At 37.3% G+C, this 27,334-nt stretch overlaps 1 protein-coding gene across 4 annotated transcripts in view; it reads left to right on the top strand.

Annotated features, from left to right (window-relative positions):
* Nucleotides 1-27,334, top strand: part of EYA3 (EYA transcriptional coactivator and phosphatase 3) — a 120,787-nt gene that overhangs the window by 5,548 nt on the left and 87,905 nt on the right. For 3 of the 4 annotated variants that reach the window (XM_073007631.1, XM_007979797.3, XM_007979799.3), the window contains exon 2: nt 25,289-25,389. In XM_073007631.1, the coding sequence (XP_072863732.1) occupies nt 25,357-25,389 (33 nt within the window). In that variant the 5' untranslated portion in view covers nt 25,289-25,356. Of the gene's footprint in view, nt 1-20,355; nt 20,485-25,288; nt 25,390-27,334 lie in introns of all 4 variants that reach the window. The other variant, XM_073007630.1, reaches the window with a different exon arrangement.

Below are 27,334 nucleotides of genomic sequence, written 5' to 3' on the forward strand. Positions count from 1 at the left end.
AGTCTTTTTGGCTCCTGAGTTAATCTTTTTTGTACAAGGGTCTGCTACTTTAGTGATTTCTCTCTTTATAGGTTGAGGTTTAAAATCTAGTTTGTCTATAACACAAAAGAGTACTGCTTTTGGTTAGGAACCTTAAGGGAGGGTTTTATTTGGCCTTTTTAGTAATGATGGCTTAAGGCAAATTGCAAACCTTTTACTACCGATGTTTCTCAGATGGCAAAACCATATATTAAGACAATACAGGATCAAATTCCTCCTCCATTAGAAAAATTATCTTATGGAAGTGAATTACTTTGGAGTTACTTGGAGATAAGTCACTATTTTTTATAAAATGGCCCCTCGAAGTTAATTTTTTTCTTTTATCTTCAGAGTATTAAACAAACTTATGTAGTAGTCTTAAAATTCTTAAATCTTACCATTCCCATGTGAATTTAACAACGTGGAAATATAAAACAGAAGACTAAAACTGAAACATCTGATTCACCACTGGTCTCATTTCCAAATTTGGAAATTTGTGTAAAATTAAGTACATTCAACTCTTCAGGACTATCATGTTTAGAGTACATTCATCTCTTTAGGACTGTCATGCTTAAAGTAGTATATTTACATTAGTGATTTTATTTTTACTTTAGAAAAGATGAGGGGAACTTTCACAAATTACTTCCTAAATGAGAAGATGCAAATAATAGTCATTTAGGGTATTATTAATCATATTAAGATGATTCTTTTGTGCCTTTATTAAGCCCAAATTAAAAAACTTAATCAAATATCTGGGGGAAGGAGATTGTTTTATGTAAGTTGAGGTGCACCTTAATGCAGGAGTCTTGTACTCAGATAATGATATTATTTTTCTGAATATTTTGAAAACAGTTGAGAATCGTAGAATCTGGTTTACAGGAAAAGTATAAATATTTCTGGCAAGAAGTGACATTTGATTAGGAATACTAATTTTAATTCTCATGTTAACTCTTCTTATTAATTGAGACGTTACGTATACTATTTTTTTGTAGTAGCTTTTGTCCTTTTTCCACTTGGTGGGAAAAGTATGGTTATGGAGCTGAACAGAGTAAGCTTTTGCTATGATGATAATACTTGTTGATGTTTAGAATATTCTTTAGTTTTAGTTAAACATTTAATTTTTGATTCAAAGCAATTCTCTTTTATATTATGTGGGTCTGATAATCAGTGTATTTAAAAATTTCAATAGTTTTCTTTCACCTGAAATTTAATATTGTAGCAATTACTGAATTTAGGAAAATTGGTAGGTAGTTGCTATCAGCACCGTTACTACGGGAATACATTAGAATGATTAGCTTTTAGGTGGAGTTGAATTTTTTCTTTAGTTTCCATAGTAATTGAAAACGATTTAGGTCAACTTCACCTGTTGTGCTCCTCCCCCTTTTCAAAATAAGAGGAACATTTAATTTAGCACAATGATGTTAATTTTTCCTAGTAGATTGATGATATGAATATGATAATCTCACTCTCTTACCAAAAGAATAATCCGATATATACATGTATGAATTTTGGGGGAATATTTCAGACTTAAGAGAACATTATAGGGTAAAAAAAAAAGTGCCTAAATATCATATAAAAATCAGTGTTTTATTACATCACTGAATTTTTGTCTTTTAAATTTAAAAATGTCAAATTTAGGAAACATCTGTGATAATTTAAAGAAGAATTTTTGAAGTTGGCTTTTCCTTTTCACCAGGTGTTCCTCTGCTATAGGTTAGGAAGCAGTGATTAGGCAACACTAATGAATAATGTTCTTGAGAGTGAGAACTAGAGCTTTGCAAAGAGAATAGGCCATCTCTCATATTTAGTGGGGCATTTAATAGCTAGATAAACTGAAAATTTTTGTTTTCATTTCTATGTATTTTCTGTTAGTATATATTTATTTACTGTAGGTACCTCACATTCTGTGCAAAAAAAATTTTGGAAGTAACTCAGTGGTTTCCTTTATCTTTTTTGTTCTCTTTCAGAGGCTTGCTTATATAAAACTACAGTTTAGAGAACCATTGGCTGGGCGTGGTGGCTCATGCCTGTAATCCCAGCACTTTGGGAGGCCGAGGCGGGAGGATCACCTGAGGCAGAAGTTCAAGACCAGCCTGGCCAACATGGTGAAACCCTGTCTCTACTAAAAAAAAATACAAATTTAGCCGGGCGTGGTGGCAGGCGCCTATAATCCCAGCTATTTGGGAGGCTGAGGCAGGAGAATTGCTTGAACCTGGGAGGCAGAGGTTGCAGTGAGCCGAGACCACACCATTGCACCCCAGCCTGGGCAACAGGAGCAAAACTCCGTCTCAAAACAAACAAACAAAAAAGAGAACCATCAAACTCTGAATGTTGTTTCCTATGTAGTGTGAAGTGGTTACTTTCTTCCGTTTTTGACTGGCCAGTTTTTTGTTTCTGGTAAAGTGGCTTTCCAACTTTTCTGATCGTGACCCACTGTAAAATATATTTTACATTGCTATCCAGTACTCAGACACATATGTGTACATATTAATGTTTGAAATCGAAACAGAAGTTTCTTGAAACAATACTTTTACTACTGATGATGCATTGTAATATTAATATTTTCTATTCTATTTGGTTTGTTTGCTTGTTTTTTGAGACAGGATCTCACCCTGTATCACCTGGGCTGTAGTGTAGTGACACTATCACGGCTCACTGCAGCCTCGACCTCCTGGGCTCAGGTGATCCTCCCGCCTCAGCCTTCCGAGCAGCTGAGACTACAGGTGTGTGCCACCATGCCTCACTAATTTTGTTTTGTTTTGTTTTTTATAGATGGGGTTTCATCATATTGCCCAGGCTGGTCTTGAACTCCTGGGCTCAAGTGATCCTCCTGCCTCAGCCTCCCAAAGTGCTGGAACTATAGGTGTGAGCCACTGTGCCTGGCCTCTATTTTGTTTTATTGTTTTTAATTTAAAACAAACTGCTAGTTTCCATTCACTAAGTTGATATGGTAACCTGTTAATGCAATGTACCTGCAGTTTGCAAAATTTTAGCGACTGCTAGATTTTTCCCGTAATATTGTCTTTTTGTAGTGGAAAAAGTTTCGGTTTGGGGCCAGTGGTGGCTCATGCCTGTAATCCCTGCACTTTTCAAGCTCCTGAGCAATATAACATTAAATGTCAATCACTTAAGCCCAGCGGTACAAGACTAGGTTGGGCAACATAGCGAGACCTTGTCTCTACCAAAAAAAAAAAAAAAAAAAAAAAGAAAATGTTTAGGTTTGCTAGTTTTTTTCTCTGCGATGTACCTGGATTCTGTAAAACTTTTAACCTAAATAGCTGCAGAACAGTCACTGAGAGAGGGAGGTCCTATTGTCCTGATTACCATTACTATCATCTCTGTTCTTTACCATGTCTAGGCACATTATTTTAAAAACTAATTCTGGAATCGTGAGGTTGAAAATGCTCGGTTGTATGCTGAGCTTCCATCATTAGAATCCTTTGCTAGTTTCCATCTAACAGTTAAAAGTTTAGGTCCATTCAGTTGGTTTTCACAAACTTTGCTTCTCTTCTTGGCAACTAGTCAAAAAGTTACAAAGCTGCTTTATTCTGCTCTCTTCTGGCCCCAGTCCAGTCTTTGTAAACCAAAAAAAGAGGATTGAGGAATGAAGCAGTTTGCTCATGTGTACATGGTCAGGTGAAATAACATGATTGAAGAGTCATTAGGGTTTGCGACAGTGGATTACATTTATGTATTGTCCCAGTTCATTTCCTGTAATCACAAAGGGGGAAAGGGCGTAGAAATATCAACAGTTCCTTGCCTATCCTAGCTGTTAGAGTGAAACAGGGTCAGCAGACATACTCTACTATTTTTATACTGCTACCCACTCTTAACACTTAGTGAGCACTTAATATTTGACTATTTGCCAGGCACTATTTAAAGCACTTCACTTGTGTTAACTCATACTCATACTTGGGAGGCCTGGGGAAAAAAATGAGAATGGTAAAGGATAAAGAAGAAAACTTGCTGTCTTCTCGTATGTTCTCATTACTTGGCTTGAGAGTTCTGGCTGTTGGTGACTATAGTGTGGCATATCATACATTTTAAGCTCAGTCAGCTTTTAAATATCACCAGTCCTGTCTGCATTGTTCCATTATGAGACATATAGCTGTGGTTTGAGAACTCAGGCTTTGAAGCTAGCCTGCTTGGACTTGAATACCAGGTTGGTGACTTACTATGTGTATAGCGTTGGACAAGTTACTCTCTGTGTCTTAGTTTTCTCATCTGTAAAATGGTGATAACAAATAGCTTTTATTTTATAGACTTATTGAAATATTAAAATAATTAATATATTAGCTGGGCATGGTGGCGCATGCCTGTAATCCCAGCTACTCAGGAGGCTGAGGCATGAAAATTGCTTAGACCTTGGAGTTGGAGGTTGCAGTGAGCTGAGATCATGCCACTGTGCTCCAGCCTGGGTAACAGAGCGAGACTCTGTCTCAATTAAAAGAGAAGAAGGAGGAGGAGGAGAAGGAGAAGGAGGGGGAGGGGGAGGGAGAGGAACAGGAAGGGGAAGAGGAAGAGGAAAAAAATAGTTAATATATTAAAAGTACTTAGAACAGTGCCTGACCCATAAGAAGCATTCCATAAATGTTTGCTATTAATAGTATCAACTCACAGTTGGATCTCCTGAGAGTGTTTGTGGCTATGATGAGTTCTGTATATTTGCTGAGTAACAGGACATGATTGACATTTAATGTTATATTGCTCAGGAACTTGAAAATATCTTGTCTTGAGGACCTGTAGGGAAAGTTCTTGTGTAGTGTGTTGGATTTAAAGCTAAAGGTTATCAAGGCTACAGGTTATGCAGGCCCAACTTGTTTAATTTCTCTTAGGAACCACTTGTTATTTGGGCTGTAATCTTAATAGTTCTAATGGTTTGCTATTTGGGAATACTAAGCGGAGCTAGTTAGTGAATTGACTTTCACTCAAGACCAGATTTCTTTCCTTTTTATCTTAGGTGTAAGATATTTATTTATTTTATTTTTCTTTAACAAACACTTATATTATCCTATCTGATGGAGTTTTGAAGGGATAAATAAAATTGGAGAAATAAAACATTAATTAAAAAAAAAACTGAACCTAGATTTTACAGTTCTTCTGAAAGCTAAAGACATAGATTTCAAAAGACTTAGTTGTGTTAGTATAGTGTATAGTTAGTGTTATCCAAACACTGGCAAGCTGAAATATATGATTGGTGTATAGATGAGATATATAGATATATAGAATGTTAGAGGATTGATGACATAGGGTATAAACTTTGTCTATATAACTGGAAGCAGCACATTTATAGAATATTCATGTTGTGATTCTCAGAAATGTTAACTGCACAGATTAAAGAAGGATGAAGATAAAGTTTTAAAGTCTTTGAGTCCAGATCTTCAAAATTTTTTTTAATTTCTTTTATCGTATTCTTATTCTTTTTGATTTCTTGTTTTTTTTTTTTCGTGTCACATGTTAACATCCACTACAAACAGAGAAATTCTTACACTCTCTGATAAGTTACTAAAACTGGAGAGAGATCCAAGGACTGTTGGAAGAAATATAGTAGAACCATTGTACTGTTATTAAGCTCACATTGATATAGCTAATTCAGGTTAACCTCCTCCTTCTTAATACCTTTTACTATGGTTTTGAAATTTTTCCTGTGGAACACATCTGCCTGTTTCATTAGGAGATTGCAGGGGAAGCACGGTGGCTCCTGCCTATAATCCCAGCACTTTGGGAAACCAAAGTGGGCAGATCACCTGAGGTCAGGAGTTCAAGACCAGCCTGGCCAACCTGGTGAAACCTCATCTCTACTAAAAATACAAAAAAATTAGCTGGGTATGGTCGTGCACAACTGTAATCCCAGCTACTTTGGAGGCTGAGGGAGGAGAATCGCTTGAACCCAGGAGGCGGAGGTTGCAGTGAGCCGAGATTGTACCACTGTACTCCAGTCTGGGTGACAGAATGAGACTCTGTCTCAGAAAAAAAAAAAAAAAAAGATTGTTTTGTATACAACTTCAAAGGATGATTTTTGTTAAGAAGTAATATTAGAAATTATAAAAACAGGCCGGGCGCGGTAGCTCGCACCTGTAATTCCAGCACTTTGGGAAGCCAAGGCGGGTGGATCACCTGAGGTCGGGAGTTCGAGGCCAGCCTGACCAATACGGAGAACCCTGTCTCTACTAAAAATATACAAAATTAGCCACGCTTTGTGGCGCATGCCCGTAATCCCAGCTACACAGGAGGCTAAGACGGGAGAATCGCTTGAACCTGGGAGGCAGAGGTTAAGGTGAGCCGAGAGCGCGCCACTGCACTCCAGCCTGGGCAACAAGAACAAAACTCTGTCTCAAAAAAAAAAAAAAAAAGGAAATTATAAAAACAGTTCTTCTTAGAAAGACCCCTTCCCTCCCCTCCCCTCCCCTCCCCTCCCCTCCCCTCCCCTCCCCTCCCCTCCCCTCTCTTCTTTCTTTTCTTTTCTTTCTGGCAAAGTCTTGCTCTGTCACCCCGGCTGGAGTACAGTGGTGCAATCTCAGCTCACTGCAACCTCCGCCTGTGACTACAGGCACGTGCCACCATGCCTGGCTAATTTTTGTATTTTTAGTAGAGACGGAGTTTTACCATGTTGACCAGGCTGGTCTTGAACTCCTGACCTCAAGTGATCCACCCACCTCGGCCTACCAAAGTGCTGGGATTACAGGCGTGAGCCACCACGCCTGGCCAAGAGTCTGTTTCTGGTAAACTATTTTCTGTTAAGAATTTGGTAGAGCCTAAACATATGTATCTATTTTAAAAAGCAACTTTCTCAGTAAGTTCTGGTAGTGTTTTGTTAAGTGTAAAGTTACTATAAATAGTCCTACAGTGGATAATACTATGATATGTTAGTCATGCCTCCGGAACAAAGTAGCCAGAAGAATTCCCCAACTTTACCGCAGTCAGTTGGCTGCACTATTTATTTATGGAAGGTATTGACCAGTATGGTGATGGTTTTTATCTGTCTACAGAAAGTCCCATCAGGGAGGTGTAGGTGGTTGCAGTTTTTTCTGGTTACAGAAGTGTGATTTGTGCTGTTGCCTAAGTTGTGAGACCTGAAAGGCTCTTTTAGGATCACACTAAAGGGAGCCTTAAGAGAGGTTAGCTGAGTGTAGGTCTGCTGGATATTTGTGTCTACTTTAGCAGGGCTCTGAGTACAAGGGATTCTGAGTAGATATGTTAGTAAGTATGTTAAATTTTTTTTTAAAGGTATTAAATCAAGAAAGTAGGCTTTCAGCTGACGGGACTTTAATGGATTTCTGAAAGATAGGAAACAGTGAGACCAAATTAATGGAAAAAATGGGAGAAGAAATCACAGCCAAAAGTATATGTAGAAGTTTCAGAAATGTAGCAGACTCCAGGTAAACAAATATGAAGAACTGAAGGTTACCTGGAAAATTTATCAATTGCAGCAATCTGGGAGCATTTATTCAAGAGAAATGACTGAATCTTGGCCAAAATAGCAAACTTTGTGGCATTTTAATTTTCCCTTTTCCCTCTAGCTTCTCAGTAGCCTTGAAAACCAACAGCCTCCAATCATGGTGAAAACCAGCCACTGGAAGGGATAGATTGAGTTTAGAGTTCTTCAAAGCTCCATTCCCAGAGTTGTCATTATTTTACCTAGCTGGTGGTTCCTTGAAAAACCTCATTCACAAGACCATCTGTATTTGACCTGATTTGAAGCTCACTTAGTACAAACAGCCTTTCCACCCTGGAGTGTTTATTGAAAACAATTAAAGGCAATTGTTGAACAACTTGAGTGCTCACCATCTTGAGTGACAGTGAATAGTTAAATCAAATAATAGGTTAACCAAGAAGCTTAAAAGGAAAAGCTGGGAAATGAGATGTTCATAAGGAAATTTAGGAAGCTCTGGTATGTTTCTGGGAATCTAGAAGGCTATGTGCATGTATAGGGCTGTGTGCTGCATGCTTAGGAAAGAACTAAGAAGATCCTAAGCTGTCAGTTCTGATTAATCTCTAGGCTTTGTGCAAGCAAGAAGTAAAGGCTAAGGAAAAGTTGTAAACCGCTTGGCTGAGTGTGAAAGGTATGCCCTAACACATGGTAGAGAGCCTGAGACTTATACTGGTAAGCATTTAAGGAAGTCTCTGCCCAGTCATTAGCTGATCATAAACGAACAGCAGAGACTTTAGTGACCACATATGATAGATAACTAATATTTTAGATAATTAGTTCAGGAAAGTCACTAAAAGAAACAACAATAAACAGTAACAACAGTAAACAGTAGTAACAACAAATACCTGGTAGGGGAAGAATCTGATTTTCCGAGTTGTCACATTACATTGTTTAAAATGTTTAGTTTTCAAGAGACTATTACAAAGCATGCAAAAAACCACTTAAATATGGTCCACACATAGGAGAGAAAGCAGTAAAATAGAAAGTGCACCCTGAGGAAGCCCAAATGTTGGACTTTAATATTAGGCAAAGACTTTAAATCACCCATTTAAATTGTGTTTAAAGGGCCTGGTATGGTGGCTTGCACTTACTGAGTGGAAAAATTGCCACTGCACTACAGCCTGGGTGACAGAGCAAGACCTCATTTCTCCAAAAAAAAAAAAAAAAAAAAAAAAAGTTCAAAGAACTAAAGAAAACCATGTCTAAATAGCTAAAGTAAGGTTATGTGAACTATATTATGTTAGTCCACTTGGTTTGCCCTAACAGAGTACCAAAGAATGGGTGGCTAAAATAACACATGTATTTTCTCACAGTTCTGGAGATTGAAAGTCTAAGATCTCTTTTAAATGAGTACTAACTTCTATTTTAGGTATAATTGTTTCTGAATAATTGTATGTTGTGTAGTTCTACCTCTAGTGTTTAAGATGGGCTAGACTTCTTCCACCATTTCAATTTAAATAAGGAAAGGGTATCTGAAGGTAGTCACACTTAGAATAAAAATAAGAATTTTTACAATTTGACCTTAAGTCATCTATGTAATGGAAAATTCTTCTGTTATGATAACAGGTAATAGAGCCCACATTTCAAATCTCTATACTCATAAATAAACTGTTGATCCAACTGTTTTTGTAGTTTTATCTGCCAATGTTTCAGATCTTGTTACTCATAAATAAACTGTTTATTGTTCCAACTATGTTTATAATTTTGTTAGCCAACATTTCAGATCTCTGTACTCATAAAAAAACTGTGGTCTAACTGTTTATAATTTCATTTGTTCGTATTACAGTCATAGAATTTTATGCAGCTTCATATGTGATTTTTTCCTAAAAATCTAAGTAGATCCTATTATAACTTTTGAGGTATAATTTACATACAGTTAATTCTTTTAAATGAACAGTTCTGTAAGTTTTACAGATGCATACAATTTTGTAAAACCACATCAAGATATAGAGGGCCAGGTGTGGTGGCTCACATCTGTAATCCTAGCACTCTGGGAGGCCAAGGTGGGTGGATCACCCGAAGTCAGGAGTGCGAGCCCAGCCTGGCCAACATGGTAAAACCCCATCTCTACTAAAAATACAAAAATTGGGCTGGGTGAAATGGCTCACACCTGTAATCCCGTCACTTTGGGAGGGCGAGACAGGTGGATCACTTGAGTTCAGGAGTTCAAGACCAGCCTGGGCAACATGGTGAAATGCTGTCTCTACTAAAAATACAAAAAAATTAACCAGGCATGGTGACACATGCCTGTAATCCCAGCTACGCGGGAGGCTGAGGTGGGAAGATTGCTTGAATCCAGGAGGTGGAGGTTGGTTGCAGTGAGCCAAGATCGCGCCACTGCACTCCTGCCTGGGTGACGGAGGAAGACACCATCTCAAAAAAAAAAAAAAAAAAAAAAAAAATTAGCTGGGCGTGGTGGCACTTGCCTGTAGTCCCAGCTACTTGGGAGACTGAGGCAGGAGAATTGCATGAACCCAAGAGGTGGAGGTTGCAGTAAGCCAAGATCATGCCGCTGCACTCCAGCCTGGGCAACAGAGTGAAACTGTGTCTCAAAAAAAAAAAAAAAGATACAGAATAGTTTCATCAATCCCAAAAAGGATCCCTTGTGTGTCTTTATAGTCAACCTTTTTTCCCATCGCCAACACTGGCAACCACTGATCTGTTTTCTGTTTTTGTAGTTATGTGATATAAACGGAATTATACAATATGTAGGCTTTTGAGTCTGGCTTCGTCCACTTAGCATAATGCATTTGAGTTTCATCCAGATTGTTTTGTGATTTATTGTACACTATTCCATTGTATGGGTATACTGCAGTTTATTCATGTGCCAGTTTGAAGGGCATTGGAGTTGTTTCCAGTCTTTGGCATATATATGAACAAGCTACTGTACACATTTACATACAGGTTTTTATGTGAACATAAGTCTTCTTTTCACTTAGTTAGATACCTCAGAATGGGATTGCACGGTTGTATAGTAAGTGTGTGTTTACCTTTATAAAGAACTGCCAAACTGCTTTCCATGATTGGTTGTACTGTACCATTTTGCGTTCCCACCAGCAGTGTACAATTTCTTTTTTTTTCTTTTTTTTTTTTTTTTTTTGAGACGGAGTCTCTGTCGCCCAGGCTGGAGTACAGTGGGCGGATCTCAGCTCACTGCAAGCTCCGCCTCCCGGGTTCACACCATTCTCCTGCCTCAGCCTCCGGAGTAGCTGGAACTACAGGCGCCCGCCACCTCGCCCGGCTAGTTTTTTGTATTTTTTAGTAGAGACGGGGTTTCACCGTGTTAGCCAGGATGGTCTCGATCTCCTGACCTCGTGATCCACCCGTCTCGGCCTCCCAAAGTGCTGGGATTACAGGCTTGAGCCACCGCGCCCGACCTACAATTTCTAATTGTACCTTGTTCTAGTTGTATAGGGTTCTTGTTGTTCTGCATCCTTGCCAGCATTTGGCCAGTTTTTAAATTTTTATTTTAGACTTTCTAGTAAGTGTGTGTTGGTATCTCATATATATATTCCCTCACTTCCCCCAGGGGCTCTCTGTCCTAGTCTCTGCTTAGCCTAAATGAAAGGATCTAAATCTACAGAGGCCAACAGTCCCAAACATTTGGAATCTCCTCTGAATGCAGCTCATTACTGTTTACTAGATTCCAGACTTTATTCAGATTTTGCTATTTTTTCTACTAATATCTTTTTTCTATTCTAGGATCCAGTTCAGGATACCACTTTGCATTTATATAGTTTAATTTTTATCTCTGGCTGTAACTAACATGCTACTGTTTTGTAAGATACTGCTACTAGTTTTGGTTCTGTTTTTTTGCAGGACTATTTTTTCAGTTCCTATTTGTCCCAAAATGCTTTTTATGTCATACAATTTTATTTTGAGGAATGAATTCAATTTGTGTGTCATCATTTTGAGTTGCATTCAGAGGAGATTCCAAAAGTTTGGGACTATTGGCCTCCGTAGATTAGATCCTTTCATTTAGGCTAAGCAGAGAATAGTACAGAGAGCCCCTGGGGAAATTGTTTCAATTATGAGTCTTTATCAAGAAATGATTAAGTTCCTAAATTTTATTCTTATTTACTTTGTTGCTTGAAGTTGGAATTAACAACTTTACTTGGTTAAATTAGCTGAGCCTTTATAGTTTCATTCTGTTTGATCTATACATTTTTGTAAAGGGTAGTTAAATGGCATCTTCAACATTGACATGAACTTTTGACGCAGCAGCTAAAAGTAATTATGATTTCTTTCAGAATGTGTCTTTAATACCTGGCATATTTTATCCTGGATTCTATTTCAGTGTTTTTCTTCCAGCTTGAAATGTTCTATGAATATGTTTAGAAAGAATTTCAGGGCTCTATTCAAGACACACAAAAAAGAAATCCCAAAGAAAAATACATGCAAAAAAATAATTGCATTAGAAAAGTCACGTTTTTCCAATGAAAAAAATTTCTCATCGTTTAGTACCATCTTATGATGTGTTTATCAGTGTTCTTGATACAGTGCTAAGCACAGTGTTGCCAAGTTAAAAATTAAATGTTTAGTAAATGATTTATGCTACATGAGAGAAATGCAAAATAGGAACTTCAAAACAGAAAAAGATGAGCTTCAATCTTGAGGCATAATTTACCTAAGATTGTTATTTAAGATAAATTGGAAAGGAGGACTTTGATATATTTCAGGTTTAACTCTAGCAGTAATTTTTTTCCCTAAGCAGAACACATCAAACAGTATAGTGAGGCCAGGCATAGTGGCTCACACCTGTAATCCCAACACTTTAGGGGGCTGAGGCAGGCAGATCACTTGAGGTCAAGAATTCGAGACCAGCCTGGCTGATATGGTGAAACGCCATCTCTACTAAAAAATACAAAAATTAGCTGGGCATGGTGGTGGGCGCCTATAATCCCAGCTACTACGGAGGCTGAAGTAGGAGAATTGCTTGAACCTGAGAGGCCGAGGTTGCAGTGAGCTAAGAGCACGCCATTGCACTCCAGCCTGGGTGATAGAGGGAGACTCCATCTCAAAACAAACAAAAAACAGTATAGTGAATGTATGCAGACTTTAAGTGCTGTCTTACAAATACTAGTGTTGAGTTTGTTAAGGCTTTGGAAGGATCTTGTAAGATTTCTCAAGATCCATGAAGTACCTGAGACTGTCAGTGTTATTGTTACCTGGACATAAATTTAAGGTTTATCCCAGAGTGAAAACAGGAGAATGCTAACTTTGAAGTTATGTAACACTTTCATTAGAGAGGCAAACTTGACAATTATTTGGTAAGTTTTTAAGTGTTTTATGTTTATTATTTTTAATGTCTGGAAGCATTTTTTCATCTGTATGTACAGTTGTGTTCTCTTATTTACATTTCCTTTTTTTTTTTTTTTTTTGAGACGGAGTCTCACTCTGTAGCCCAGGCTAGAGTGCAGTGGCATGATCTCGGCTCACTGCAACCTCTGCCTCCTGGGTTCAAGTGATTCTCCTGCCTCAGCCTCCTGAGTAGCTGGAATTACAGGTGCCCACCACCATGCCTGGCTAATTTTTGTATTTTTTAGTAGAGATGGGGTTTCACCATGTTGGCCAGGCTGGTCTCGAGTTCCTGACCTCAGGTGATCTGCCTGCTTCAGCCTCCCAAAGTGCTGGGATTACAGGTGTGAGCCACCACTCCCAACCCCTTATTTACATTTTCTTATTTCCCACTTTTGTTTTCAGTTTGTCTGTTTCTTTCAGTGGTCAGGAGATGGTCAACAAGCCCAAACAGAGAGGTAATAGCAAAACCAAGCAAACAAAAAACATAAACTTTGCTATTTGTATTAGTTTCCTATGGCTGCTATAACAAATTACCCCAAACAGACTTTGAGGCTTGAAACAATAGAAATTTATTCTTTCACTTCTGGAGGCCAGAAGGCTGAAATCATGGTATTGGCAGGGCTGAACTTCCTCCAGAGGCTTTAGGGGCAATCATCCTTTGCCTCTCCCAGCTTCTGGTGGCTGCTGACATTCCTTGACCATAACCCTCCAGTCTCTTCTTCCATTTTCACATTGCCTTCTTCTCTGTGTGTGTGTTAAATTTCTGCTTTTCTCTTATAAGGACATTTGTGATGATGTTTAGGGCCTATGTATAATCTCATCTCAAAATCCTTAATTACATATGCAAAGACTTTTTCCAAGTAAGGGAACATTCACAGGATCTGGGTATTAGGATATGGACCTATCTTTGACTAGAAATCTATTTCATGATAACTGTGTGTATATGTGTTTGGGGAAGGGGATTTCCCCCCTCCTCTCTTCCTTTTCTATCTCCCTTTTTCCCTTTCTTCCTTCTCCTCTTCCCTCCCTCTCTCTTTTCTCCCCACCCTCCTTTTTCTTCTTCTCTTTTTTTTTTTTTTAATAGATGGGATCTCTTGCTATGTTGTCCAGGCTGGTCAACATACCAGATTACCAGATTACTCCTGGGCTCAAGGGATCCTCCTGCCTCAGCCGACCCTTCCCACTTTGACGCCCAGCCCCAGTTAAAATTACTTGTTTTGGCCTGCCATGGTGGCTCAGGACTATAATCCCAGCAGTTTGGGAGGCCGAGGCGGGTAGATCACTCGAGCTCAGGAGTTTGAGACCAGCCTGGGCAACACGATGAGACTCCGTCTCTACTAAAATACGAAAAAGTAGCCGGGTGTGGTGGCATGTGCCTGTAGTCCCAGCAACTTGGGAGGCTGAGGCGGAGAATTGCTTGAACCCAGGAGGTGGAGGTTGCAGTGAGCCGAGATTGTGTCATTGCTCTGTCTCCAAAAAAAACAAAAACAAAAACAAAAACTTGTTTAATTAACAGTAAATCAGTCCGCCATGGTGGCTCAAGCCTGTAATCCCACTTTGGGAGGCCAAGGCAGGCAGATCACTTGAGACCAGGAGTTCGAGACCAGACTGGCCAACATGTTGAAACCTTGTCCCTACTAAAAATATAAAATTTAGCCGGGCATGGTGGTGGACACCTGTAGTCCCAGCTACTCCAGAGGCTGAGGCATGAGAATCGCTTGAACCTAGGAAGCGGAGGTTGCAGTGACCTAGGATTGTGCCACTGTACTCCAGCCTAGGTGAGATTATGACACTGCACTCCACCCTGTCTCAAAAAAACAAAAAACAAAACAAAACAAAAACAGTAATTCAAAGTCTGTACATTGTAAATTAAGGACTTACGGTTATAAAGATAAATCTATTTGTTTTTGTGGGGTTTTTTGCTAGCCTGTACAGGGAGTTAATAAGTAGCATAAAAAGAATATCAGGGAGCTCTCTGAGTCTGAATCTCTTCTGATTCTGAGGGCTGCCAGATTCAGAAGTAGCTCTTTGTTCAACTAAGCTCTTTATTCCTCTAAAGAAAAAAAAAGGAATGTTATTTTTGGATTTTTAGGAGGTCCTTAAAGTGCCAGTCCATACATTGAAAAAGAATTTCTGAGTTTAAATTTAAAATATTTAAAAACTTTAAGAACATGATATTATATCATAAGATCAAAGTAATATAACATAGGATAGAGATGTAATGAAAGAAAAGGAATAAGTAGCCTAAGGTAATAATATTAGGAATGTAATTTTTTTTGTTGTTTGAGACGGAGTCTCACTCTTGTTGCCCAGGCTGGAGTGCAGTGGTGCAATCTCGGCTCCTCACTGCAACCTCCACCTCCCGGGTTCAAGCGATTCTCCTGCCTCAGCCTCCCAGGTAGCTGGGATTACAGGTGCCTGCCACCACGCTAATTTTTTTTATTTTTAGTAGAGATGGGGTTTCACCATGTAGGCCAGGCTGGTCTCGAACTCCTGACCTCAGGTGATCCACCCGCCTCAGCCTCCCAAAGTGCTGGGATTACAGGCATGAAGGAATGTAATTTTAAAAGGGAGGGTTTTATGCTCAATTTCGCATAAAGGAGACAAAAAACTTCAGACAAGGGAGTTCAGAGTTTTGGGTTCCACCACTGTTTCTGCTGCTTACAGGTTCATGAGGCAGTGCCTTCTCTTTTGTTTAATTTCCTCAATTTTAAAATAAGGATTACATTTAATGATCTGTAAGACCTTTTATCCTTTGTAGCATCTTTTGTTATATATTTTCTCGCATTTCCAAGAGAAAATTGTATCTGTCCAATAGAGTGAAACCAAATGTGAAGTCTTCCGATAGCAAATTCTTCAACTATTGGAAGTTCATTGCTTTTGCTTAGAGCTGTAAAATGAACCAACCCTGAGTTTATGTACAGTGTCTAAATAACTTCTTAGGAAAGAGATGACACAGCCAGAAAATCAAATGAATCTTTCTGCCTATATTGTTGTCACAAACTTTAAGATTTTTTAGGTAAGGGAGGATCACTGCAATTTGAATTGCTTTTCCTTCAAAGCTGAAATTTTTTTCCAATGGAAAAAGTTGGGGGCAAGAATGAAGAACTTGTGTCTAATTTTAGCTTAATATCTTGAACATTTTTATATAAGCATTTAAAAATATGTATTTAAACATTTTACTATACTTTTAAATGTAACTTTGTATCTGCTTTTGATTCTTATCAAATTATATGTAAGCTATTATTAAACTAACGTAAAAACATGTATTTTTTCACTTTTTAAGTAAGCTTGTATTGAAATAGTTTACAGTTATGGTATAGTTAAACTTATTCTTCATGTGTTGGTTGTTTCACATTTTTTGTTTCTTAGACAACGAACGTATACTATTTTTAAAAGTAGAGTTTGCTTCCTTCCTCCCTGTATGTAATTCTTGTGTGAGCACCGAAGAAAAATTATTCAGGTTAGGCCGTGGCCAATCTTATGACCTCTTTTATACTTTATCCAGGAACAGTTTGAAGACACATGTGATTTTACAGCTGTGCCTGACTGAATATGTCTTTATCTTCTTATAACCCAGATAACACTTGGTTTTGTTGTTTAGATTTTTTTTGGTAGCTTAATATGTATGAAGTCGTATCTTAAGAATATTACAATTTATATTTCTCCAATTAGTAGTGAGACAGTCTTTTTTCTCAAGTGCTGATTTAATCTCTGTGGTTTAAACTGCCTGTTTTTATTCTTTGACAGGTTTATGAGTTAGTCATTGTTTGCTCCATAATAATAGATGATCGGGAAATGTTGAATTGATTTGGTTTATGTTATAAACATTAAGTTTTATTTATCATAATTCTTGCAGATATTGCCTGAATTTATAATATTTTAATGTTAGATTTTTTTATTGCTTGAAAGTTTATTTTACATAATTGGATTTGTCAAATTGTCGTTTATGCTTTCTTTGAATTGACCATAAATTCATCTCTTTTCCATAGTGAGATAAAGTTACTGTTCGTTTTCTCCAAAGTTTTTTGAATGCTTAGTTTTTTAATATATTTATAATTAGTTATAGCATATGATGATGTGGATATTTTTTCCATATTGGTATTCAGTTTTTCTGACAATGTTTTCTAAATACTGATTTTTCTCTATTTATTTCATATTTTAAATACTTTATAGATTTGATCTTTTTTTGGCATTTCTAATCTGTTAGGGTTTTTTTTGTATTTTTTATTGTAAAATATATGTAAGATAAAATTAACTGTTTTAACCATTTTTAAGTACAGTAGTACCCCCCTTATCTGTAGTTTTGCTTTTGGCGGTTTTAGTTACCTGCTATCAACTTTAGTCTGAAAATATTAAATGGAAAATTTCGCAAGCAAACAATTCATCAGTTTAAAATTGTGCACCGATCTGAGTAGTGTGATGAAGTCTCTCTCCATTTTGCTCTTTCCTGCCTGGGTCATGAATTATCCCTTTATCCAACACATTCATGTCGTAGACGCTTCCCGCCTGTTACTTAGGAGCCATCTTAGTTATCAAATCACTTGTTGAGGTGTCTGCAGTACTTGTGTGTTTGAGTAACTTTTTTTTTTTTTTGAGACACAGTTTCACTCTTGCCCAGGTTGGCATGCAATGGCGTGATCTTGGCTCACCAGAATCTCCGCCTCCCAGGTCCTGGTTCAAGCAGTTCTCTTGCCTCAGCCTCCTGAGTATCTGGGATTACAGGCATGTGCCACCATGCCCAACTAATTTTTGTATTTTTAGTAGAGACGGGGTTTCACCATGTTGGCCAGGCTGGTCTTGAACTCCTGACCTCGTGATCCACCCGCCTCGGCCTCCCAAAGTGCTGGGATTACAAGCATGAGCCACCGTACCCGGCCCGAGTAACTCTTATTTTACTTAATAATGGCCCTGAAGAGCAAGAGTAGTGTTGCTGGCAATACAGATATGCCAAAGAGAAGTGCATTAAGTGAAAACGTTAAAGTTCTCTACTAAATAAGGAAAGAAAAAAAATTCTATGCTGAGATTGTTAAGATCTACGGTAGGGCTGGGTGCGATGGTTCACACTTGTAATCCTAGCACTTTGGGAGGCTGAGGTGGGCGGATCATGGGGTCGAGATCGAGACTATCCTGGTCAACATGGTGAAACCCCATCTCTACTAAAAATACAAAAATTAGCTGGGTGTGGTGGTGCACGCCTGTAGTCCCAGCTACTCAGGAGGCTGAGGCAGGGGAATTGCTTGAACCCAGCAGTTGGAGGTTACGGTGAGCCGAGGTTGCACCACTGCACTCCAGCCTGGTGACAGGGAGAGACTCCATCTCAAAAAGAAAGAAAAAAAAATCTACGGTAAGAACTAATCTTCTGTCCATGAACTTTTGAAGAAGGAAAAGAAATTCATGCTAGTTTTGCTGTCACACCTCAAACTCCAGGTTTTGGCCACACAGTGCATGAAAACTGCTGAGTTAAAATTTATCATAGATATGTATGTATAGGAAAAAAGTCTATATGGGTACCATCTGTGGGTTCAGGTGTCAACTGGGGGTCTTGCAGTGTATCCCCCCCTTGGAAAGGGAGACTACTGTTTACAATTCAGTGAAATTAAGTACATTTACAGTGATTTGCAGTCATCATCACTATCGTCTGGTCTCTTTATTTAAGGTATTTTTACTTCAGCCTGCAACATTATTGCTGTTACTCTTGGACAAATTGTTTAAATCTCTGAATCCCAGTTTCCTTGTTTGTAGCATGAGGATGGTAATACCCCCTGCGTCTTAGTTTTGGAGACAAAATTTGATGAGATAGTGACTAAAAATTACTTGGAGCTGGATGCAGTGGCACATGCCTGTAGTCCCCGCTACTCAGGAGGCTGAGGTGGGAGGATTGCTTGAGCCCAGGAGTTTGAGACCAGCTTGGGCAACATAGTAAGACCCCTATCTCTTAAAAAACAAAAAACAAAAAACAAAAAAAACACTTTGTGTATTATATATGCTCAGTAAATGACAGTTCTCTTATCTTTTCCACTATTATTGGTTTTGAAGAATGGTATAGATAGGTTTTCCTTAAACGGCCTCTGTTATTCTTCTTTCTCCCAAAATATTCATTATTAATTTTGTCTAATTTTCAATAAGAAACTTGTAGGTATTGGAGTAAACCTTTGTTCACTTCTTTTATTTTTTTTTTTTGAGACAGTCACGCTGTCTCCCAGGCTCTATATATTTATGTATATATGTATATATATAGAGAGAGGATGGCTTGCTTCCCTCTCTACCTAACTGCATGTTGAAAAATAAGAATTTATTGATCTCAAACATCTGTCAGATGAGTCATACACTGGATTGTTTTTGTTTTTTATATACGTGTATGCACACATTATTTCAAATTGAAAGCAGTGTCTCAATGGATTTGAAACTATTAAAAGCTGTTGTCTAAAACATGAAAAATTTGTAACTGTAAAAATAAATGCACATATTAATATTTAAAGTGCGTAATTAAGAAAACCTATTGGTGTTTTGTTTTTCTTATATACCAATAATTAAGCCACTACTGTTGACACTATTTAGCTTTCTGTTTTAACACTGAAGGAGTGAAAGTACTTATATTTGTGAATTTACTACTAAAATCTTGGCCAAAAAAAAAAAATTGTCTAAAATGTGTGGGTGAAAACTGTTAATCATGTGTGTTTCTACCTTCCCCCCTAAAGTTGGACACCAACTATATACTGTAGGTTCCTTAAGGTGATTTCACTATTATTAAATCAATAAGATAAAAATGAAATAGTTGTATGTATGCAACACTGTGTACAGAGAGGAGATAATGAATAGTATTAAACGTTCTTATCTTCCTTTACCTTTTGTTCCCTAATACCTATTCTACCTTTTAAAATTTCAGATTTCACTGCTGTTTGAATTCATAGTTCAAATTTGCACATTATTGTTATTGGAAAATCATATCTAATGAAGGTTTTAGGCCGGATGCGGTGGCTCACACCTGTGATCCCAGCACTTTGAGAGGCCGAGGCTAGTGGATCACTTGAGACCAGGAGTTTGGGACCATCCTGGCCAACATGGCAAAACCCCATCGCTACAAATATTAGCCAGGTGTGTGGTGCACACCTGTAATCCCAGCTATCTGGGAGGCTGAGGCGTGAGAATTGCTTAAACTGGGGAGGCAGAGGTTGCGGTGAGCCGAGATTACACCATTGTGCTCTAGCCTGGGCAACAGAGCAAGTGCTGTCTCCAAAAAAAAAGAAAAAAAAAAAGTTTTAGTTATTCCCCCCCAAAAAAAAATAAAAAATAAAAAATTATATATATAAGGCACTTTGGAAAGTGTAGTAAATAAACTTAAAATACAATGTAGTCAGTGATTAAATCTATGGACTACCTTTTTTCTATGTGGAACTGTGTCATAGATATCCAGTTAACTCCTGAATATCTCTGTACATACTTAGCTGCATGCAAGTTCTCTTTCTAGGACCTATAAATCAGACTGTTTTTGCCCTACTTACACACTCCTTTTGAAGTTGTAATTAAGACTGATATATGCCTTGTTTTCATGGAAAACAATTTGGCCTTTATTCTGTGCCCTTTTTTTTTTTTTTTTTTAGATGGAGTCTTACTCTGTCGCCTGTCGCCCAGCCTGGAGTGCAGTGGTGCAATCTTGGCTCACTGCGACCTCCACCTCCTGAGTTCGAGCAGTTTTCCTCCGTCAGCCTCCTGAGTAGCAGGGATTACAGGTGTGTGCCACCATGCCGGATTAATTTTTTGTATTTTTAAGAGAGACAGAGTTTCACCATGTTGGCCAGGCTGGTTTCAAACTCCTGACCTCAAGTGATCCACTTGCTTCAGCCTTCTAAAGTGCTGGGATTACAAGCATGAGCCACCACACCCGGCCTATTCTGTGCTTTTAAACAAACAAAACACACACACACACACACCGCTACATATATTTAATTTCTTTTCCTAAGCCTAAGAGCTTTAATAACACATTGAAGCAACCTAATTTCTGGCTTGTGGCCATTTACATTTGCAGGGTATGTAGTATGTTGAACCTGAGACAAAACAAACTATGAGGTAGGAATCTAACTCGAATTTTGAAATAAAATATTTGTTATTAATTATTTCCCTTCTAACTTCTAAAGAGTAAAAATAAAATTTATGGCCACCATATTACAGAAAGATTCTGCTTTTATTTTTAAGCATGCAAAATCACAATAGGATTCAAAATTGTGTGGCTCTTGAATCAAACCAAAGTTTCTATTTTTTCACTGTCAGCATTCGCAGGTAGAGAAGTATAAGGTCTTAGGAAATACTATTTCTATTCTCAATTTTAAATTTTCTCAGAATTCTGTCCATGAAGGCAAATGAATACTGACAAGCTCTATTTCCAAAAAAGGTGATAAAACAAGTGTATTTAGAAACCAGTAGTAAGAATCGAAATTAGAAAATTGTGAAAAGACATTACTTTCCAAATGTTCTAAAGGTACTTAAAAGATTAACTCGGGGCTTGTCTTGTAATTTCATCAGCTGTTTGGCTAAGTTTTAATTATATTTATTTTAATTACATTAAAAATTCACTTTTCTGTGTCACAACTGTTGTATTACTTGATATTTTAAAAGATCAATCTCATTGAATGTAAAATAATGTCAGGTTACTTAATGGTAAAAAAACAAAAAAAAAACACCGTTGGCCGGGTACAGTGGCTCATGCCTGTAATCCCAGCACTTTGGGAGGCCGAGGTGGGCGGATCATGAGGTCAGGAGATCGAGACCATCCTGGCTAACATGGTGAAACCCCGTCTCTACTAAAAATACAAAAAATTAGCTGGGCGTGGTGGCGGACGCCTGTAGTCCCAGCTACTCGGGAGGCAGAGGCAGGAGAATGGCGTAAACCCGGGAGGCAGAGCTTGCAGTAAGCCAAGATCATGCCACTGCCCTCCAGCCTGGGCGACAGAGCGAGACTCCATCTCAAAAAACAAAAACAGCAACAACAAAAAGTTAAGTTCTAGAACTAATACAAGAAAATGAATACTAAGATTTTTACAATAATTCTGTACTTCCTTTATTACCAAGTTTTGCAATATTGTGTCTTAGTTATACTGTACTTTCATCTCTTTCTGGTAAGTGTGACTTTTGATTGTCTAGAATGTACCACTTGTGGAAAATGGTATGAAGTCTTAATAAAAGTTTTAGAACATTGATAGGTGCTGGCACTGTGATGAATACTTGCATTCTAATATTTAGTATGTTCTGATATTTCAGATCATTCAGTGTACAAATTATTGCAAGGCAGGAGAATACTGTATTGATGGAAAGTAGTATTTAGATGAATGTTTTGGTAGAATTACATAATTTGTGGTCATTAGTGCATTTTATACACAATGTACCAGAATGTATGTTTGCCAACTTCCCACACATCGTGTGTTGACAGTAGAATCCCAGATTTTGTAATATATCATATTTTTTACTTGTAGGCAGCTTTTTGTTTTAAAATGATCAAAATTATTCATGGTCATTGACCAGTTATTTTGAGATAGCAAGCCTGGTTTTTAAACTTTTCTTTTCTTTCTTTCTTTCTTTCTTTCTTTTTTTTTTCTTTTCTTTTTTTTTTTTTTTTGAGACAGAGTCTCTGTCGCCAGGCTGGAGTGCAGTGGCGTGATCTCAGCTCACTGAAACCTCTGCCTCCCAGGTTCATGTGATTCTCTTGCCTCAGTCTCCCAAGAATGGGGCTACAGGCTTGCACCACCACGCCCAGCTAATTTTTGTATTTTTAGTAGAGACGGGGTTTCACCATGTTGGCCAGGATGATCTTGATCTCCTGACCTTGTGATCCACCTGCCTCAGCCTCCCAAAGTGCTGGGATTACAGGCATGAGCCAACATGCCTGGCCAGTTCTTTTCTTCTAAATACAGACATTATTTGTGTCCTTTTTATTCTCCTAGATTGAAAAGCTGAGAAGACAAAGGGAATTTTAAACAACAAAGTGTGCTTATTTTCAAAGAATAGGAGATGTAGAAAGGAATGTCTTTAAATTTTTCCCTTAAAGAAAGTTTTCTTGCAGCTTACAGAATTTATGTCAAGAAATAATAGATTCTTCTTTTTCTATTATAAAATCAATTTAATATTACCATATTTCTAAAAAGCAAAATTCAATATTTGAACATTTATTGATAATTTATTTCCCCACCATTTATGTTTTTATGTTTTTTCTTTTAAAATTATTCTTTCCCCACCATTTATGTTTCTATGTTTTTTCTTTTAAAATGATTCTTCATTATTCAACTTGATAGAGTATTGTTTCTTTTTAAAACCAATGACCCCTTTTGACCTGTAAATAGTATTATGTTCTCCTTTAGTGTAATTCAGATTTCTAAAATGAGTTAATTTTTGTGTTTAAAAACAAAATTAAACCACATTATTGAGTGTGTATACACACATATTTTTTTTTTAACAATTATTCTTACCTTCCTCCTATCAGAGATGAAATTTATAACTCTTCCCCCATGGTAGAGTGGATATCCCTTTTATCTCCCTTGCTGAAAATACATTAGAGATTGTAGTTTTATAGCCATGGCCTTCAATTAGGGAAAACATGTAATGTTGTAAGTTTTGTATGGATGAGAACTGGTCACATACAAAAAAACAAATTAGCCCTGCTTATGCCTGTAATCCCAGCACTTTGGGAGACTGAGGCAGGCAGATCACCTGAGGTCAGGAGTTCAAGACCAGGCTGGCCAACATGGCAAAAACCTATCTCTACTAAAAATACAAAAATTAGCTGGGCCTGGTGGCGCGCCTGTCGTCCCAGCTACTTGGGAGGCTGAGTCAGGAAAATTGCTGGAACCCGGGAGACGGAGGTTGCAGTAAGCCAAGATTGCGCCACTGCACTCCAGCCTTGGTGACACAGTGAAACTCTATCTCAAAAAAAAAAGAAAGAAATTCAACAAATGAGGTATTGAAGGTATTCGATTTCCCTAATGATTTGGTCCTATTTTGTAGTTTCTAATGGGATGAAATAATATATGTACATAATGTACATTTAGACAGTATAAAATGTAAAGGATTGTCCCTTAAAGAAAAGATATTTCAATTTGAAACTAAGACTCAAACTAGTAAAACAAAAAATGTTTGATCTTTCATAGTTGTGAATCAGTTTTAAGTCACATTGATTGTGCTGCTCTAAGCTGAGCAAAATAAGTGCAGGGAAGATAGCTCCTATGAGCTTTACTTATTGCACTCTGTAATTCTGTATTGCTAGTTGTCTGCGCCATGTAGTAGGAGAACTTAGCTTTTGAGGCTCTGTGTATGAGCTACACGTGAGTGCATTATCAAGTGCTTCTGACCTTTAAACTTTTTTCTTTTGATATTCTAAATTGGGGTAGGGAATAAAGCTGTGTTAGAGTTGGACAACTTTGCATCTAATTGTAACCTTATGTGTGTTTTCTCTCCTTTTCACATTCTGGAGTGTGGCTTAAAGTTGTGTTGTATTGCAGCATGATGGAGTAATAGAAGTAGAGTGGTAGTATACTGGCATAACAAGTTTTTTGTTTCCTTGTTATTTGTCTATTTTCAGGACTTCTGTAATAAGATTATATACTTTAGCTTTGTATGTGAGTTAGGTACAGTGGTTGGTAGAAAAACTAAAAACAGCTGTGACTTTAATTAAATGTACAAGCAATCACATCTTTTGAGAGAAGTGCTGGTTTCACTTTTGTTAGACAGAAATGGAGTATTTCATTTTTATAATGTATGCAGCTTTCTAATTTTTATCTCTTTGTCTCCTGTCAGTAGGACATGGTAAGGTGGACTGAGAATCCTATTTTTCCTTTTTTGTTTGAAAATCAGGACAGAAAAAGCAGGGTCTGAGAACGTAAAGATTTTGCTAAAATAATTGCCCGGGCAGTACAGTTAGTAGAAGCTCATTATTTCAGAATTAAATTAGGTCCTATCTTTGAATGATTATTTTCTTTAGTTCTAAAAGTCAAGGTTTCACTATACTTATTTTTATTATTGAGATGCAGAAGAATTGAGTTTTCCTTTAAATTGATGACATATAGACAGATAGTTGGTTGTGAATGCATTTAGTTGATATTCTGGTTTGTCCTATTTAAAGTGATTCTGTGTGTCTGTGTTAACAGTTATGTAAATGCTCCACATTAAAGCAGGTTAGATGTTATCGTAACTTGCTGACTTGCTAGGCCAGTCTCTATCATTTTTAATGTAACTCTAATCCTTAAAAAATTATTTTATTATCTGCACATGGCTTTCATTGTAAGATGTTTAATGTATTAGGCACCATAGTAACCAGCAGAAGTGGTTCCACGTGTTGACTTTTGCAAGGTATTATAAAAGTCATTGTGTATACCTCTTGATTTGGTGTATCATGTCATTTTTGAAGAGCCACGTGCAGGTTTGAGATTTTGTGATTGGAACTCATGTAGAAAGCTTGGGGTAGCAAAATATTAAAAAATTATTATCTGATGGCCTCAATGGTAATACTTTAAGAGTATATAAAGCTTTGAATCCTCCTTTTTAAAACAGATTGTGAAAACTGCTGAGAGAGACTTGTAATCCAGTCACATAAGCATAATAAAGAAATATTGGTCCTCATGGAAGAAGAGCAAGATTTACCAGAGCAACCAGTAAGTATTTCCTTTAACAGTTTAAAGTTGATTATGGAAGAGCTAATTTTAAGGTATTTTAATTATTATTCAGTTATAGATTCCAAATTAGAAATAAAAATAAGGAAAAGATTCCTTAATTGTTTCCTTTCAAGAAAACAATGTTGTATTTTTCCAACGTAATTCTAAGGAGTCTAAGGAAAATTTAGCATTACAAAATGAATATTGTATTTAGAAATGTCATTTAAGTGGCTAGTGTTACAGTTTTTAGAAAATAGGACATCTCTTTACTGATCTGACAGTATATCACCATTTCTACCAGAAAATTTAGTTTCATTTTTACCTAAATTTTCCTAAGAGAGTTAATTTTTTAAAAAGTAGTAGTAGTGAGGAAGGTATAATTTGACCACTAGCTAATTCTTGAAAACAGATAAAACCATAGAGACTATATTGAATTCTTAATTTCTTTTAAATATTTAACATAATAAAATAATTTTAAATGTCCCCAGATGATGTGGGTTTATCTTCTTTTTGGTTTTTGGCCCTTAATATTTAAAAAGCAAAAGCAATAGTGTCATTCTTTTAAGATAACTTTTATGCTAGAGGGTCTTTTCCTTTTGTCTTCAGTTTCTTTTTCTGAAGTTTGGTAAATACTGATTCAATTTGCTATCCTGAGTGGGCCTCTTGCATTTCATATTAAGAGAGGATACAGCATGGTACATGTTTACTTTATGAAAATCTAACCTAGAAAAATTTGAATTTTGAAAGCAAATAATAGGATATGTTTTTCATGTTCTAGTTGTATTCTTTAGGTGTACTAGCTCTCATTTAAATGATAAAGTCCTTTAATATATTTTTAATATTTTTCTTTATATTGAGAAATGCATATTGATGATTGCTTTGTCATTATTATTTTAGGCCCCTCAGTTGAGGTAAGTATAAAACTAGGAAGGCATTAGCAACATTTGAGATGTGATCCCCTACCCCTGGTGGGACTTTAATTGTCAGGGAAATGGTAGGGTTAAAAATTATCTTGAGCAGTGTGTTTAGGATTTACACTTTTGGAACAGATAGCTGAACTGTAGATACTAAATGTACCAGGGGAAATTATGCCATTGAGTTTTGAATGTGGTAAGACAAAGGTCTAGTCATATTTTCAAAAGACTTATGTAAGTGTTGACATACTGTTGAAATACGGATATTGTTAGTTACTCCTTACCTATTTAAGGTAATGAGAATTGTGAGGCTGACCTGCTGACAATCATCTATCTCTTCTGCCCTGCTTCATTTCCTTGTCATTCTGTTGAACTTGTATAACATGATGTGCAAAACCTGATTATTACTTCAGAGAAAGGTAAGAAATTGAAGCACTTTAAAACCAAAATTTCTGCTGACTATAAATGGTTGTCACAGGGCATTATTTCCTTATTGATTTGTGCCCAGATCTTAATATAAAAAGGTGATTGAGTGACGACATGAAGAGGTCAGTGCCATTGAAAGAAAAGTTGAGTGTTTACTCATAGTTTCCCTTGAAACAAGAGGCATAGCATGCCACACGGGGGAAGTACCACTGTTGGTCAGGAGGCAGAAAAGAGTGATAGGAACGCACGGGCCACAGACTTATCGAGGTTTCCACAGGAAAAGCAAGGTAGGCAGGGTAAACAGCTTAGGGTTGACTAGTTTGAATAATTTTGTCAGGCTTTGTGGCCTATGGGCTGTCCCTGGTTATCTGGTGGTACTTTGTCCTGGGTTGATTTATGATTTAGGGCAGGAGAAATAGGGGCTTAGTGTGTGAGAGTTAGATAAAGGAGATGGTTCAGAGTATGGGCACCAGATCTCAGGGGAAATAGAATACAACTTTGGCCTTGAGTTTGGCTCTGTGATTAATGGACGTCAAACAGACAAATACAGAATCTAAAAACACGACACTTATTAATGTTTAAAATAGAACAGGAAGGGTAATGAC

Source organism: Chlorocebus sabaeus, chromosome 20 (genome assembly GCF_047675955.1).
Source record: "Chlorocebus sabaeus isolate Y175 chromosome 20, mChlSab1.0.hap1, whole genome shotgun sequence".
In the NCBI taxonomy this organism is placed as follows: Eukaryota; Metazoa; Chordata; class Mammalia; order Primates; family Cercopithecidae; genus Chlorocebus; species Chlorocebus sabaeus.